The sequence below is a fragment of the Aegilops tauschii genome, chromosome 3 (assembly GCF_002575655.3).
Source record: "Aegilops tauschii subsp. strangulata cultivar AL8/78 chromosome 3, Aet v6.0, whole genome shotgun sequence".
NCBI classification, from domain to species: domain Eukaryota; kingdom Viridiplantae; phylum Streptophyta; class Magnoliopsida; order Poales; family Poaceae; genus Aegilops; species Aegilops tauschii.
Genome location: NC_053037.3, coordinates 114,769,632 through 114,787,022, shown reverse-complemented (window position 1 = coordinate 114,787,022; position 17,391 = coordinate 114,769,632). Strand labels below are relative to the sequence as shown.

The 17,391-nt window shown below is 45.9% G+C and overlaps 1 protein-coding gene across 1 annotated transcript; it reads left to right on the top strand.

Moving 5' to 3' along the window:
- Positions 1-13,980: 13,980 nt before the first annotated feature.
- Positions 13,981-16,174, top strand: LOC109740060 (GDSL esterase/lipase At5g45910-like). The gene is made up of 5 exons (XM_020299101.4): positions 13,981-14,288; positions 14,403-14,624; positions 14,730-14,878; positions 14,960-15,233; positions 15,861-16,174. Exons 1-5 carry the CDS (start codon positions 14,051-14,053, stop codon positions 16,076-16,078), a joined length of 1,101 nt encoding a protein of 366 aa, XP_020154690.1. The 5' UTR covers positions 13,981-14,050; the 3' UTR covers positions 16,079-16,174.
- Positions 16,175-17,391: the final 1,217 nt, after the last annotated feature.

The window sequence follows — 17,391 nt, the reverse complement described above, 5'->3', positions numbered from 1 at the left end:
TGGACAGAAGCAAATTCAGATACAAAGGATTATATGATTCTTACAGCTCGTGGTTTATTGAAGGTGCAGAAAGGGAGTAGCCCGGTTTGGGCACAGACGGCCTCCGGTTCGTTCAGTATTTTCTTTATAGCCTCAGTGACTTCGTCATTTGTAAGCTGAATGTCAATGTGCCGCTGAGCATCCTTCAAACTCCCCGTGTACTCACACATCAAACCGGGGTGCCGGCTTAAGGGCAGAATGCTCCAGCTTATCCAGCAACGAGCAAGATCGACTCATTTCAAACCGTTCGCCATGAAGGCTCTAAGCTTCGAAAGTTGGGGAGCATAGTTGGCCCGTTCTCTTGCTGTCAGCCTCTGAGGAAACGAGTGTGTGTTGCTCAGGCGTTCAGGGCGGTAACCCGGCAGGGCGTTTTCGTCAGATGGAGAGGTATCCATGCAGTAAAACCAAGTTTGGTTCCACTCTTTGGGGTGACTGTGTAGTTTGGGATGTGGGAAAGTGACTTCTTTTCTCTTCTGAACCGCCATTCCGCCCAGTTCCGTATTGGGTCCATCTGAGAACTCGGTGCGACGGTTTAAATGAAAGAAATCCCTAAACAGTTCGACTGTAGGTTCCTCTTGCAGATAAGCTTCACAGAATACTTGGAAGTGGCAGATATTGGTAACAGAGTTGGCACCGATGTCTTGAGGGCGCAGCTGAAAATTGGCTAGCACATCTCGGAAATTTTTTGAACCGGGAGGGCTAAAACCTCGTTCGAGATGATCAGCAAACACGACTACTTCTCCATCCTTGGGTGTAGGAGGATTTTCCGGGCCAGGGACCATCCAGTGGATGACATCTTTCTTGGCTAGGGCGCCCGTCTTAACAAGGTTGTTTAATTGCTCCTCGGTTACTCGGGAGGGAGCCCAATTGCACTCATAAACTTGTTTAGCCATGACAAGGAAAATATGAAACATGAGTATTACCGGTTTAAGATTTACAGTGGACAACTATACAGCGGTATGAGGATACTAGCATATTGGTAAACCGGAGTCTGGCAATGGAACAGTGTAATGCATTGGCGGTTCGACAGGGGACTAATGGTACCTACCGGGTCATCGTTTTTTCTGTGAGGTTAAACCGGCCAATCTGGTATTCAAAGGGTGTAAGAGAAGGAAGAAACAAGTTTCACATCTTGCTATGGTAATTTCAGATCTACCGCGCATGGGAAAAACAAAAGATATTCTGACCTAAATTCCAGTATACTGAAGGTTCACTAAGATGAGATGAGTTGGATATCAAACATGTGCTGAAACTGCTAAAGCACGAGATCTATGTGGTTTAAACTACTACCGCACGAGACCTATGTGGTTTTTGGATCAAACCCACGGATATAAACAAGGGAAAAGAAGGGTGGCGACGAACACCGATGAACGACGGAAACCCTAAGCACAGATCTATGGTAAGAGAAAGGGGAGACTTACGGGTGCTGTTGAGCAGCGGCGGCACGCGGAGGAGCTCTGGTACGTTCAGATCGATGCAGCGGCCAAGGGTGGTGCAGCAGTCGAAGGTTGACGGCGGCGGCCGAGGTCGAAGGTTTGGGCGTCGCGAGGATGAAGATGAAGCGAAGAGGCACGAGGGGGAAAATGGAAAGACCCCCTGGCCCTATTTATAAGAAGATAAACGACAGATGCGAAAATCGAGGAGCTGGATTTTTTGATATAAGGTGATGCTGTCGCCTCGATTGTCGGAGGCTCGTTAATGACAGGTGACGTCACGGCGGTTTACCAAGATCCTAGAAGTTGATGTCATGGCGGTTTACAAGATTGTGTGAAGATTTTGAAGAAGAAATTTTCTCAAGTATTGAGGATTGACATGAACCAGTTCAAATCAATCTGGGGCCTAATGTTGGGGATATTACCACTGGGCGTAAACCGGCCAGGAGAGGCCGGGTTAACTTCATAAGTAGTTCATTTGTATCTGAAGCCCATGAAGACAGACGGTGACGCTTCATGGAGGCCCAGGGCCCAAAGCCGGTTTAAGGCATGTAGACACAAACCGGCATTGAGATGTAAACTTGTATTATAAGATATGCGTAGCAGAGACTGAGCCAGACACGATTATGAGCCGGCCTCGGAGTCTGTAAACCGACGGGCGTCAACCCATGTATATAAGGGGACGGCCCGACGGCGGTTCAGGGACAACAAACAACAACTCGAGACTCAGGCAAAGCGTATTCGCTCCCTGGTCATCGAAACCCCATCAATTCCATCACAACTAGACGTAGGCTTTTACCTTCATCGTACGGGGCCGAACTAGTATAAAACTCTCTTGCGCCCCTTGTCCGCTTTAACCCCTTTAAGCTAACCCGTAGCAATGGCTCCACGACTAAGTCCCTTCTCTAGGACATCTGCCGTGACAAAACCACGACAGTAAGCATGTTGTGTGGTCAAGAGTTCGTGACTCCTTGCACTCATGAGAGAAAGGAGTGGGTAAGCATAACGTGTACTTACTAAAGAGTTTGTGACTCCATGGGGGTATATGGACAAAGTGTGTGCATATTCCTTGTAGATTTTCCAATGATTTTTTCCAAGATATGTTGCACAAGGCTACTAAATGTAAACATTCATGATTTAAAGTTTTGTCTGGCTACTTTGAGATGCTCGGTGCGCTGTTTTCAGATAGCATAGCAGTTCAGAGGCAGAAAAACCATAATGATTTGTAAGGAAACTAGCCATAGCGATGTACTCAGATAGCATAGCGCTTCGGAGGTAGATAACTCCAAGATAAGGCTAGGTAGTAATTTTCTCTTGGGTGGGAGAAGGCTAGGTAGTGGTAGCTTTAATAGTAGAGATTGGTATCTTAATCCATTGCACCGTGTGTCATGTTATTTGTTTCTTGATGACATAGAGGATGGATGTATAATTGAGGTATCACAATATTTATGGTGATCACAAATGTCTCTTGTAACACAGTGCATTGTATATGATTATGTCATCTGATCTGTTTTCTCTTGACATGGGTAATTGCACCGCCATCCTGATCTTTCCAAAAAATATAGATCTATGATTGTGAGAGTAAACACACCATGAACGGAATAAAGTGGCATGACTAAAGCCAGTTAGACGGCAGAAACTTTATCCCTATGACAGCGGCAATGAATCTTGTCAACAATTATGATTGTGCTTCAGTTTATGCATTTAACATTTTTAAATGCTTTTGGGAGTGTTTGTATATGTTGGTTATGGATATGAAGAATAAGAGTGACGATAATTAGTTACGGTCTGACCATGTATCTAGGTAGCAATTATCTGAATGTAAGACAGTAACCTGAAGATGTGTTGTCGTTTTTTGCCTCGATCATATTTTATGCCTTTTTCCAATAGCGGCCATCTATAGGCTGATGTTTCCTTTTTCTACCATTAGTTTGGATTTTTTTAATTACGTATCTGGTCAACCTAATGGATCATACATTAAGTGGTGCATCTTCATTCCAATCTGTTATGTAGCATGCTATTTTTCTTTTCACTGAAATTTTTTACTGGCATCAAAATATTTCATTTGTGATCCTTTTCCTAATCTGACCAAATTATCTCAACAAATTGTACAATCTCCCTTTCCCTGGCTCGATTGTTCATAAAAACATTTGTATGTTCCTAATTAGTATATTATGCTAGCGGTAGTTCATCCTTCCAGTTTAAGAAAAAATAAATTCCTATGGATTTACAAGTTTATTTGATAAACAAAATGTTAACTTTATTTACACGTACGTCTGGGAGATGGGCTGTGGGGTGAGAGTGTGAGCTGACGAGGATAGTGGAGTGCAACTGTTTATAGCTAAAAGGTGAAGCCTAGGCGGTGGTGTTGGCGCTCATCGTCGCCAAATGTCAATTGTGTGCCAAAGTATTTCATCATTAACGTGTAACCCTCACCTCACGAACTGTATATATTAATTATACATAAGCATTGCTAATCGTTGTCAAGCAACATCCACGACGCCAAGAAATTCAGCGAATCAAATAAAGTGAACCCAGAGAAGACAAGCGGGAGGAAGTATGATGTGCATACGGTGATAGGATGGGAATATCTAGGAAGTGATGATGGTGGAGATTTGGAGTGGAGATGGGTCATGTGATGGATGGAGGTTAGAGGTATGAAGACGAGATGAAGATGTGTGTTAGTGCGTGGCAGGAGGTAACACATCATGATTTGAACTGGTGTATGCATGCATTGTGAAATGAAAATACCATTTAATTATAGATTTTATTTTTCATTTGAATCAGTTAGAGAATATGTTCTCTAGGATTAAATGACGGGTGACACACATAGAAGAACAACAATAATATACATACACATTTGAATTATCTTAACATTGTTCCGGTGTTGGGTTGTAGTCCATAAGAAGCACGTCTAAAATACAAGTAATATTTTGTGTCCCGTGGCAACGCGCGGGCATTCAACTAGTGTTTGGTAAAAGCTTTATTTTGACTATAAGCATGAGGAGAATTTAGCACGGATTGCAACAAGGAAATACAATCTATCAAAGAGCAATTATCATAATTAAATTCCTTGAAGTCCAAAATAGTGGGTTTATTAATATCTAGGGTTTTGTTCTCTTCAATCCCACTTTTATCAATTTTAGCATCAAGATCTAAAAACTCCGAATTTTTGGAACGCCTTCTAGGTAAAGGTGGATCATATTCAGTCCCATCATTATCAAGATTCATATTGCAAAACAAGGATTTAATAGGGGACACATCAATAACTTTTAGATCTTCATCTTTATTTTCATAGAAATTTGAAGAACACGCTTTTATAAAGCAATCTTTCTTAGCACGCATCCTAGCGGTTCTTTCTTTGCACTCATCAATGGAAATTCTCATGGCTTTGAGAGACTCATTGATATCATGCTTAGGAGGAATAGATCTCAGTTTCAAAGAATCAACATCAAGAGAAATTCTATCAACGTTCCTAGCCAATTCATCAACTTCAAGCAATTTTTCTTCAAGCAAGGCATTGAAATTCTTTTGCGAATTCATAAATTCCTTAACACTAGTCTCAAATTCAGAGGGCATCTTATTAAAATTTCCATAAGAGTTGTTGTAGGAATTACCATAATTATTAGAGGAATTACTAGGATAAGGCCTAGGATTAAAGTTTCCTCTATACGCGTTGTTACCAAAATTATTCCTACCAACAAAATTCACATCCATAAATTCATTATTATTCTCAATCAAAGTAGACAAAGGCATATCATTGGGATCAGAAGAAACACTCTTAGTAGCAAATAATTTCATAAGTTCATCCATCTTTCCACTCAAAACATTAATTTCTTCTATCGCATGCACTTTTTATTAGTAGATCTTTCAGTGTGACATTGAGAATAATTAACCATAATATTATCTAGGAGTTTAGTAGCTTCTCCTAAAGTGATTTCCATAAAAGTGCCTCCCGCGGCTGAATCTAAAAGATTTCTAGAAGCAAAATTCGATCCGGCATAAATTTTTTGTATAATCATCCACAAATTCAAACCGTATCATTAATTTCATCCTCTCCCAAGCTTGTGCAACATGTTCATGATCAAGTTGCTTAAAATTCATAATATCGTTTCTAAGAGAGATGATCTTAGCGGGAGGAAAATACTTAGAGATAAAAGCATCTTTGCACTTGTTCCAAGAATCAATACTATTTTTAGGCAAAGATGAAAACCAAGCTTTAGCACGATCTCTAAGCGAAAAAGGAAATAGCTTCAATTTAACAATATCATTATCAACATCTTTCTTCTTTTGCATATCACAAAAATCAACGAAGCTATTTAGATGAGTAGCGGCATCTTCACTAGGAAGGTCGGCGAATTGATCTTTGATGACAAGATTCAACAAAGCAGCATTGATTGCACAAGATTCAGTATCGGTAAGAGGAGCAATCGGAGTGTTAAGGAAATCATTATTGTTGGTATTGGTAAAGTCACATAATTTGGTATTATCTTGAGCCATCGTGACAAACAAGCAATCCAACACACGAGCAAGCAAGAGACGGGCAAAAAGAGGCGAACAGGAAAGAGAGGGCGAATAAAACGGCAAGGGTGAAGTGGGGGAGAGGAAAACGACAAATAATGTAGTGCGGGAGATAAGGGTTTGTGATGGGTACTTGGTATGTTGACTTTTGCGTAGACCTCCCCGGCAACGGCGCCAGAAATCCTTCTTGCTACCTCTTGAGCACCGCGTTGGTTTTCCCTTGAAGAGGAAAGGGTGATGCAACAAAGTAGCGTAAGTATTTCCCTCAGTTTTTGAGAACCAAGGTATCAATCCAGTAGGAGGCTACACGCGAGTCCCTTGCACCTACACAAACAAATAAATCCTCGCAACCAACGCAATAAGGGGTTGTCAATCCCTACACGGTCACTTACGAGAGTGAGATCTGATAGATATGATAGGATAATATTTTTGGTATTTTTATAATAAAGATGCAAAGTAAAATAAAAGCAAAGTAAAAAGCAACAGAAATAACTAAGTGTTGGAAGATTAATATGATGAAGATAGACCCGGGGGCCATAGGTTTCACTAGTGGCTTCTCGAGAGCATAATTATTTTACAGTGGGTGAACAAATTACTGTTGAGCAATTGACAGAATTGAGCATAGTTATGAGAATATCTAGGTATGATCATGTATATAGGCATCACGTCCGAGACAAGTAGACCGACTCCTGCCTGCATCTACTACTATTACTCCACACATCGACCGCTATCCAGCATGCATCTAGAGTATTAAGTTCATAAGAACAGAGTAACACAAGATGACATGATGTAGAGGGATAAATTCATGCAATATGATAAAAACCCCATCTTGTTATCCTCGATGGCAACAATACAATACGTGCCTTGCTGCCCCTACTGTCACTGGGAAAGGACGCCGCAAGATTGAACCCAAAGCTAAGCACTTCTCCCATTGCAAGAAAGATCAATCTAGTAGGCCAAACCAAACTGATAATTCGAAGAGACTTGCAAAGATAACCAATCATACATAAAAGAATTCAGAAGATTCAAATATTGTTCATAGATAAACTTGATCATAAACCCACAATTCATCGGTCTCAACAAACACACCGCAAAAGAAGATTACATTGAATAGATCTCCACGAGAGAGGGGGAGAACATTGTATTGAGATCCAAAAAGAGAGAGGAAGCCATCTAGCTAATAACTATGGACCCGAAGGTCTGAGGTAAACTACTCACACTTCATCGGAGAGGCTATGGTGTTGATGTAGAAGCCCTCCGTGATCGATGCCCCCTCCGGCAGAGCTCCGGAACAGGCCCCAAGATGGGACCTCGTGGGTACAGAAGGTTGCGGCGGTGGAATTAGGTTTTTGGCTCCGTATCTGATCGTTCGGGGGTACGTAGGTATATATAGGAGGAAGGAGTACGTCGGTGGAGCAACATGGGGCCCACGAGGATGGAGGGCGCGCCCTAGGGGGTAGGCGCCCCCTACCTCGTGGCTTCCTGCTTTGTTTCTTGACGTAGGGTCCAAGTCTCCTGGATCATGTTCATTCCGAAAATCACGTTCCCGAAGGTTTCATTCCGTTTGGACTCCGTTTGATATTCTTTTTCTGCGAAACTCTGAAATAGGCAAAAAACAGCAATTCTGGGTTGGGCCTCCGGTTAATAGGTTAGTCCCAAAAATAATATAAAAGTGAATAATAAAGCCCAATAATGTCCAAAACAGAAGATAATATAGCATGGAGCAATCAAAAATTATAGATACGTTGGAGACGTATCAGGTTGCTAGAGTGACAGAATCTTAAACCCTAGTTTATGCATTGCTTCATCAGGGGCTGATTTGGATCCACATGTTTAATGCTATGATTAGATTTATTTTAATTCTTTTTTCGTAGTTGCAAATGCTTGCTAGAGGGGTTAATCATAAGTGGGAGTCTTGTCCAATTAATGACAGTACCCAAGAAACGGTCCACCCGATATCAAATTATCAAAGCAACGAACACGATCATATGCTCATGATGAAAACTAACTTGACGATAATTCCCATGTGTAGTCCTCGGGAGCGCTTTGCTTTATATAAGATTTTGTCCAGGCTTGTCCTTTGCTACAAAAAGGATTGGGCCACCTTCCTGCACCTTTGTTATACTTGTTACTTGTTACCTGTTACGAATTACCTTACTACCAAACTATCTGTTACCGATAATTTCAATGCTTGTAGAGAATACCTTGCTGAAAATCGCTTGTCATTTCCTTCTGCTCCTCGTTGGGTTCGTCACTCTTACTTATCGAAAGGACTACGATTGATCCACTATACTTGTGGTTCATCACAAATCTACCATCGACTCGCAACTAGAAGCTGGCTTTTTTTACCTAGTTTCAATTCAACAATCGACTCGCAACTATGTCCGCCCCTTTTTTAATCCCAGTTAGAGGAGAAACATCGACTCACAACTAGCCTCCACCATTGACATGCAATTGGGTCATTGGACTTTTTTGCCCCCACTTCCATGTCCACCTTTCACTCGTAATTGGGCACGAAGATTTTTGGTCTCTAGTTGCAAGTCCACCCCTCGACTTGTAACTGGGCTCGATGTTTCTTTTGTTTTCCAACTGGTCCATAGTCATTATTTTCATTAGTTGCCAGTTGAGGATGGACTTGAAACCGGCCTGAATCTTTTTCCGCCTTAGTTGCAAGTCCACCATGGACTTGTAACTAGGCTCTGACTTTTTTTGTTCTAGTTTCAAGTCAACCATCGACTCACAACTATGTTCATTCCTTTTTTATCCCAGTTGCAAGAAAACTATTGACTCACAACTAGGCTCTTGATCTTTTTTTTCGTAATTGCTAGTCAACCAATGACTCACAACTAGGCCCGATCCATTTTCTTGTCCCAGTTGTATGTCCATCATTGACATGCAATTCGGCCCTTGATCTTTTTTTGCCCCCGGTTGCATGTCCATCCTTGACTTGCAGTCGAGCCTGACTTTTTCTTGTCTTGAGTTACAAGTCCACCCATTTACTCGCAACTGGGCTCAATGTTTCTTTTGCTTTGCAACTGGGTCGAGTCTTCTTTTTTCCATTAGTTGCAATTCAACCCTTAACTTGCAACTGGGTCTGACATTTTTTTTGCCTCACTTGCAAGTCCACCATCGACTCGCAACTATGTGTTGACTTTTCTTGTCCGAGTTGCAAGTTAACCATCGACTTGTAACTCAGTCCGCCCCTTTATTTATCCAAGTTGCAAGATATCCATCGACTCAATACCAGGCTCTTGATCCTTTTCTTTGCCGGAGTCGCAACTCAACCAACAACTTGCAACTGGACCCAAACTTTTTTTCATCCTAGTTTCAAGTCCTCCATTGACATGAAACTGGGCCTTTGATCCTTTTAGTTGCCCAAACTACAAGTCCACTCTCAACTTGTAATTGTGTTTGACGTTAATTTTACCCAATTGCATGTCCAACATTAACTCACAACTCGCGTCGATCCCTTTTTTATCTCAGTTGCAAGTCTACTATCGACCCACAACTTTGTCGACCATTTATATTTGTCTGAGTTGCAATTCCACCATTGACATGCAACTGGGCTCTTTGGTCATTTTTCCCATTGCAAGTCCATCATTTGACTCACAACCAGGCCTAGATTTTTTGCCTCAGTTCCAAGTCCACCATCGACTCGTAAATAGGGCTGATTTCTTTTTTGCTTCTTACATAACTAAGATGTGGTACGTACTAGTACATGCATATATACAAGTCCAAGATATAAAAGGCATGCACGATGATGAACGCTTACAAATATGCAGTAAAATTAAAAAGGTTCACCGTCCACTAAAAAGAAGTTTAATTTGTTAAAGGAAATGTTTGGAGATATTAAAAATAGTTCATCATGCACTAAAAAAGTTCAGTTTTGTATATAAGCAATGTTTTGAATGTTCAAAACATGTTTCCAGTTTCAAAATATGTTCACAAACTCAGAAAATGTTCATGTTTTGATAAAAAAAAATCAGGTTTTAAAAAAATGTGCAGGAATTTCAAAAAATGTTCTCATTTGCAAAAAAAATTGTGTTTTCAAAAAATGTTCAGAATTTTTGAAAAATTGTTCCCATTATAAAATGTTTGGAGTTCCAAAAATTCTCTGTGTTTAAAAGAATATTTGGCATTTTCAAAATTATTCGCAATTTTTCAATAAATGTTCAAAAATGTTTCGCATTGAGTTATTAAAAATTTGCATTGATAATTTGCCACCAACAGCTATTAATTCTAGTGGCTACAAATACACGTTTAGTAGTCTGAGATTGGAAATTTGATTCTTGATTAGATTGCTTTTTTTTTTTACATCTTGTTGCCAGAAGCTGGGTTGGACAATACAAAAAACAAACAAACAATAAAACAACGGTTGGGCTGGACAGTAAAAAACGAAACAATGGGAGGAAGTTTTCAACAAGAGGGCCACAAATAGGGGTGACATTATCTTAGATGTGACATAATATGTCACATCTTGATGACACATAGTCACATTTTTTTCATAATTAACATGATCCTCCTATTTAAGGTTCGATAATAGTTTTTATAATTAATGTGATCTCATGTTCAAGGAATGATACTCTTCGAGTTCACGTGACCCTTCCGTTCAATACTCGATGATACTTTTCATAATTAACATGATACTTCTGTAATGCTACTTTGAAACGCTTCATAATTAACATGAACCTCCCTCTAAATAATGATACTTTTCATAATTAATATGATCTTTTTGTCCAAAGAATGATACTCTTTATAATTAATGTGATTTCCCCGTTGAATGCTCGATTGTACCTTTCAAATTAAACAGACCTATTAACTGACCGAATAATCAACACACATAAAACTGAGGCGATTTTTGGCATTAATCTCTTAAACAGGCCCTCGCCCCGCTTTATATATACAACAATAACACCAAAATTACATGGCCAAACGATACAATGTGGAGAGATAGTCCTTTGAGACAGCAAATTCCTAGATAACTAGCCAACATAAACGCACGCGACTATGTTGCCAAAAAACTAGCACATTACTACCCGGTTACAACACCAAGACACGAACTAGGACACCTAGACTCAACGACATCACCGTCAACAGGGGAACGCGAGCACCACCACTGCCGAGCTTGAGGTGGACAAGGGTTTTCACCCGGAGACTCTGGCACGGAGAGGAGAACCACGACGACGTCTTCAAGAAGATAACGACACTCGCAGATGTCGTCGTCGGCAGTGCCAAAGCACAGAGCTTCGCTCGGCAGCTCACTCGTGCAACCACGGGGCAGCCAGAAAAGTCACGGCGTGAACCGGCCTCCAGATCCGTATTTGGGCAACATAAAGTGTGCCGGAACCACCCTCCGCTACACACCTTGTCGCCCAGGTGACCGATACATGTAGCCACCACTGTTGCCCTGGAGCCTGCCGGAAAGTCACCATAAGGACCACCATCCAGGGCCGCCGCCCCGATATCCATGTCCCGAGTCACCGCCAGCCATCACCGTCGCAACGCACAGACCACGATGGGAAGAGCAGAAGACACATCCTTCTGCTCCTAGCCCGGCATCAGCCACCGGGCCTTAGTGATCTCCTCCACTGTAGGAGGCGTCCACGCCTGCGTCCCAGCCAGTCCCTGTGGACCGGTGGGAACACGGCCTAGTAGCTGCCGACGACCACCACCGAGCAAGCCTCGACACTAGTACCCGATCTTGGTCAAGACGAGCTTAGGCGGCGAGGGAAGGGAAGGTGGGCGGATGAGGGTTGGAGGCGGCGACGCAAGTTATCCCCCCCCCCCCCCCCCCCCCCCCCCCTCACTCGCAGGAGCGGGCTGGGCGAGATGAGGAGTTTTTTTTTTGTCGCGTCCACTCTTCTTTTTTTTGGCATTAATGGCTGCGCGAAACGAAACCAAACAACATACGAACTCTCACTGTAGGAGTACAGATCAGCTGCCTGATGCCTAACAGCCGCCAAATTACCAATTTGTCCTTGAGTTAAACTCGGAGCTAAACAATATTAACCATTGGACTAACTTAATGTTACATCTTAAATTTGATGGTACATGTACCCTAAAAAGCTCTTTTAAATGAAAAAATTCCAAAAGTAGCAGGCCCTTTCTAATTATCGCACAGTTGTATTGTACTACATGAACCGACTAATGGCGAGTCGGCGACACGTACGTACACTTGGAAGTCCGCAGTGACGCACTCAGGAACCTATAAACGCCTGGAAGGCTTGTTGCCATGCCACCGGGTCATTTTCAACTCTAGCGCGGCCCGCGGATCGAACAGGCATAAAGTTGCAAACGTTCTTGCCGCCGTATCTTGTTTTTTTAGAAAAGGAGGATGACCCCCCGGCCTCTGCATCTGGAAGATGCATACGGCCACTTTATTAATTATTCTCGAGGACCTTACAAAGTATTACAAACAATATACCTGAATCCACCATCTTGGCAACATATACCGCTACTCTTATCCATATGATGAAGGGATGCTAGCTGGGCCACTACACAAATCACTCACCTAAACCTAACATCAAAAGCCGGAAGCCCCAGCCGAGCCACATATCGGGTCTGGGGCACAATCCGGTCAGACGCACTCTTGTGTCGTCGCCGCCATCTTCCACAGGTCCGTCTTCAGATTATATTGAGTCTTCTACCTTCTGAAGGCCACTTCTGCCATCGACGTCACCATGACGCCAGACAGCTACCTCCTCCTGCGCGAGTCCATCTCCGCGCATCGGACGCCGAGCCTCCACAGCGCCATGCCGCCGAACTCCGCCGCCATCAATGAGTGAGATGAAGTACCGCTCCACCACGGCAAGTACAAGGTGAGGAAGGGCGAGGTCGCCGTCGGAGACACGGCCGGAAGATAAGCACCGCGGTCACGAGACATGCCCGGAGCTGCGACGCGGTAGATCAGACGGGCCGCCACCAGGATCCAGACAATCTCGCCATGCACGCCCAGCATCCCCATGCCCAAGTCGGCGCCTTCAAGAAGGTGACGACGCTGTGGCGCCGCCGCCGCTGAACCACCGGGGCTAGGGTTTTCACCCGGGCGCAGGGGAAGGGGGGAGGCAGGGGAGGTTTAGCCTCGGCGCCGCCACCAAGGAGGGAATGGCGTCCGGGACGCCATCGGCGCCGTGACCGCCACCGGCGGCCAAGGGTTTCCCCCGGCCAAGCACCCTGCCGCCACCTCCGAACCAGCCACAACGTCAGTAGGCGCGTGCACGCCGGAGATCCAGCCGGCCGGAGGTCATACATCACGAGCGGACCAGATCGCCTCCGATCTGACGAGGGGAGCCCGGGGCCTCCCCGCGCCATGACCAGTGCCCACCGGGACCTCGCTGCCCGCGCAGCCGAGGGGATCCGGCCTACCTCACCGACGAGCACTCCCCGCCGCCGGAGGAGCGCCGTCTGCACCAGCGAGGCCGCCGCCTCAGATCCGCCGCGAAGAACGCCGCGCCGCCACCGGCCCGCGCGCTCCAGTGACGTGCCGCCCCGGCCAGCAGGCCGCGCCGCCCCGCACACTAGCGCGCGCCACCCGACGCGCCGGCCGCCGAGCTCCGCCGCCACGCCCGAAGAAGCAGCCCCCCGCGGCCCCTGTTCCAGGCGAGGAAACGAGATCCCGCCGCCGCCGGCACCGCGCGGGCTTTGCCCGGCAGCGGCGGCGGGAGGAGAGGAAGGAGGTGGGGGCTGGGTTCAGCGGCGGCTAGGGTTGGGCGCCCGGGTCCTTAAAAATGGGGAGATTTTCACTTCCCGGCCTCTGCACCAACTAAGGATGCATACAGCCATTTTAGTATGAGTACCAAGATAAACATGGTCCTCAGAATTTTTTTAAAATGAGAACATGATCCTCAGAATTTTTTAAATGAGTATCAAGATATTTCTTGATGAGTGGTTCCACCACAAATCAAGCTTGATCCTCAATAAACGGGGGAAAAACCCTTGTGCATCACCTGTCAATTCTGAAAATTGAACTCGGGTCGTTGGGTTGCACAACCACATACCCAACCACTGAGCCAAGGCTCTCTCTGCAGCCGCCGTATCTTGTAAGTTAGCAAATAGCAATGTTGACCAAGGCAGTGGTGTTCATCCTCTTCCTCTTGAGCGTCTCCCGCTGCGGGACGTCGTGGCAGAGCTACGATGCGATATACAACTTGGGCGACTCCATCTCCGACACCGGCAACCTCTGCACGGGCGGCTGCCCGTCGTGGCTCACCATGGGCCAGCCGCCGTACGGAAGCAGCTACTTCGGCCGCCCGACCGGACGCTGCTCCGACGGCCGCGTCGTCGTCGACTTCCTCGGTACATCCATTCATTCGATCTGTTTTGCGTGCCGCCATCTCACTCGAAGTAGAAGCATGGGCATGCCAGGTAGATCATGGTTATGGCCTCTGACCTTTGGTGCTACGCGTGCAGCTCAGTTCTTCGGTCTGCCACTGCTTCCGCCGTCCAAGTCCAAGACGAACGGTACCGACCTCGGGAAAGGCGCAAACATGGCCATCATCGGCGCCACCGCCATGAACCTGGACTTCTTCCTGTCTCACGGCCTGGGCAGCAGCATCTGGAACAACGGGCCTCTGGACACGCAAATCCAGTGGTTCCAGCAGCTCATGCCTTCCATCTGCGGCGGCGCCGGCGGTGAGTGTGTGTGTGTGTGTGTATATATATATATATATATATGATTCATGCCTTCGACTGAATTTTGTGAAGAATGTGCCTAAATGCGACGTCATGTGCCTGTAGATTGCAGGAGCCACCTGAGCAAGTCCCTGTTCATCCTGGGCGAGTTCGGGGGCAACGACTACAACGCGCCGATCTTCGGCGGCAAGAGCCTCGACGAGGTCTACACCTACGTGCCACACATCATCAACAAGATCACAAGCGGCGTCGAGGTACGTACGTACACATCTTGTGTGCACCCTGAAAAGATTTGAGCAACTACTCTACATGAGTGACCCTCCACATGATCCTAGACGCTGATCGGGCTGGGCGCGGTGGACGTGGTGGTGCCGGGCGTGCTGCCGATCGGCTGCTTCCCGCTGTACCTGACCCTGTACGGGAGCTCCAACCAGAGCGACTACGACGGGGACGGCTGCCTCCAGCGCTTCAACGACCTGTCCCGCTACCACAACCGGCTGCTCAGGCAGGGGATCTGCAGGCTCCGGAGCAAGTACGCCAGCGTCAGGCTCATGTACGGCGACTTCTACACCCAGGTCGCCGAGATGGTCCGTTCTCCCCGGAGCTTCGGTACGTACGTACGTGCATGCATGCATGCTCGATCACGCGCTTCTCCATGCGCCTCTTCCGGTTGATTAGCATATGTGTTTCTTGTGTTAGCAATCATCTCTAATTAGTGGTAACATCAAGAAGTTAAGCACCGCCCCCCGCGAGTGGATCGACACGCACACACGTCAGTGCATGCAGGTGTCCGGCTTTGCCGGCCGGGCGCTGCTCACGGGACGGATATGGCCAACTGTACGTGTGTATCTGCAGCTTGTCTGGTTGCACACCTGCTCGACTTTTTTTCCTTTGTGCGCTCAGCATTGCTGCAAGCGGCTCCAGTGACGGTTTCAGATTTTATCCAGAAAAAAAAGTCTTGCAAGGAGAAAAGGATTATCCAGATTTGTCGGTCCAAGGTTATCTAAAGCAAAATTCTTCTCTGCGTCGGCAACTGCATTTTTTTAGTAACGTTTTCCTTCTTCAGGACTAGCCGATAACCCAACAAGAGGAGCTAGCAGTGGCGTGTCTAGTGGCTAACTTTGGACATTTCTTAACCATCAGAGCTACTGCTAATTTCATGCATCTCTGAATTAGAATGCCACCAATCTTCTTAACCGGCGGTATTTATTGCTGACATTACTTTATGTTCTTCAGGACTGGAATACGGCCTGAATGTTTGTTGTGGCGCGAGCGGCCAGGGGTCCTACAACTACAATAACAAGGCGAGGTGTGGCATGTCCGGCTCAAGCGCCTGCAAGGACCCTGAGAACTACTTGAACTGGGACGGCATCCACCTGACTGAGGCTGCCTACCGTTCCATCGCGTATGGGTGGCTCACAGGGCCCTACTGTGTGCCCGCTATTCTGCATTGAGCTACCGATGGCTACGCATATTGGTTAACAGTGATGTATACTGTAATAAACTAATAATTCAAGGGGATGCTGCCGATCGATGATGTTTCTGATGGAGATGGAAGTTTTTTTTTTTGAAACGGAGGTAAAAAATTTGCCTCATCTATTAAATAAGGAAATAATAGAGTTTAGAGTTTTACAACACACCCACAGATACGGCATAACAATTACTCGTCCACAAAAATATTCCCTAATTTCTTTGCACCGGCGGTCACCCAAAGCTTGGCCTCGTCGACGATGGCGGCGGTAGGATGGTCGGTGGCGCACTCTTATGACGAAACACCCAAGCGTTTCTTTCCAAATGGTCCACGAGACAAGCATGGTGAGAGAGGCCAAAGCTTGCCGGTTGGGGTTACGGTTGTCGGTTCTCTTGTCCCACCATTCGAAGACGGATTCGTCCATGTGCCACTCGGACGTATCCATGTGCGCGAGACCAAGCAACTCAATGAGAGACTTCCATAGCCGAATCTTATAGCGACACTCGAAAAAAAGGTGGGCACCCGTTTCTTGTTCCCTATTGCAAAGCTTGCAGAGGCCACAATTTGGCCAACCTCGCCTCTCTAAACGATCGGCGGTCCAAATCCTATCTTGCAATGCCAACCATGCAAAAAAATTGACCTTTGGAGGTGCCCATGCCTTTCAAACCATACGATCCAAGGGGGGAAAATCAAGCCTTGGAATTGAGCCTGGTACACGGTGGCTGCCGTGTATATCCCGTCGTTCGCGTGCTTCCAGACGATGGTATCTTCGGTTTGCTCGTGAAGGTGAAAATCATTTAGGAGCATCCATAGAGTGAAAAATTCCTGAATGTGGGCGGCGAAGACAACCGCGATGTGGCTGATCTTGAGGATCCAAGCGTTCCCCTTGAGGGCCTCACGAACCTTCCAGTTCTTTCTTGTCGAGGCCGCAAAGATGGGAGGTGCAATATCCTTGGGTTTGCGTCCAAGAAGCCACGGGGAGTCCCAAAAAGGCGTTTTGGCGCCATCTCCCACCGTGATAGTCGTAGAGGCATAGAAAAACTCGTAGTCCTCCTCGGTGCAGGGTTTCCCAGTCCAACCCATAATTTGCGGGGATCGTTCCATTCAAACCACAGCCACCGCAGCCGCAAAGCATGTGCAAATTTGTCGGTGTTGAGCACTCCAAGGCCGCCATATTGTTTTGGTCTACAAACCACTTCCCAGTTGACCTTGCATTTGGCTCCCGTTGTCTTGTCTGCACCGGACCAAAGGAATGCCCTCTCAATCTTGTTTAGGCTATCAAGAGAGCCTTGAGGC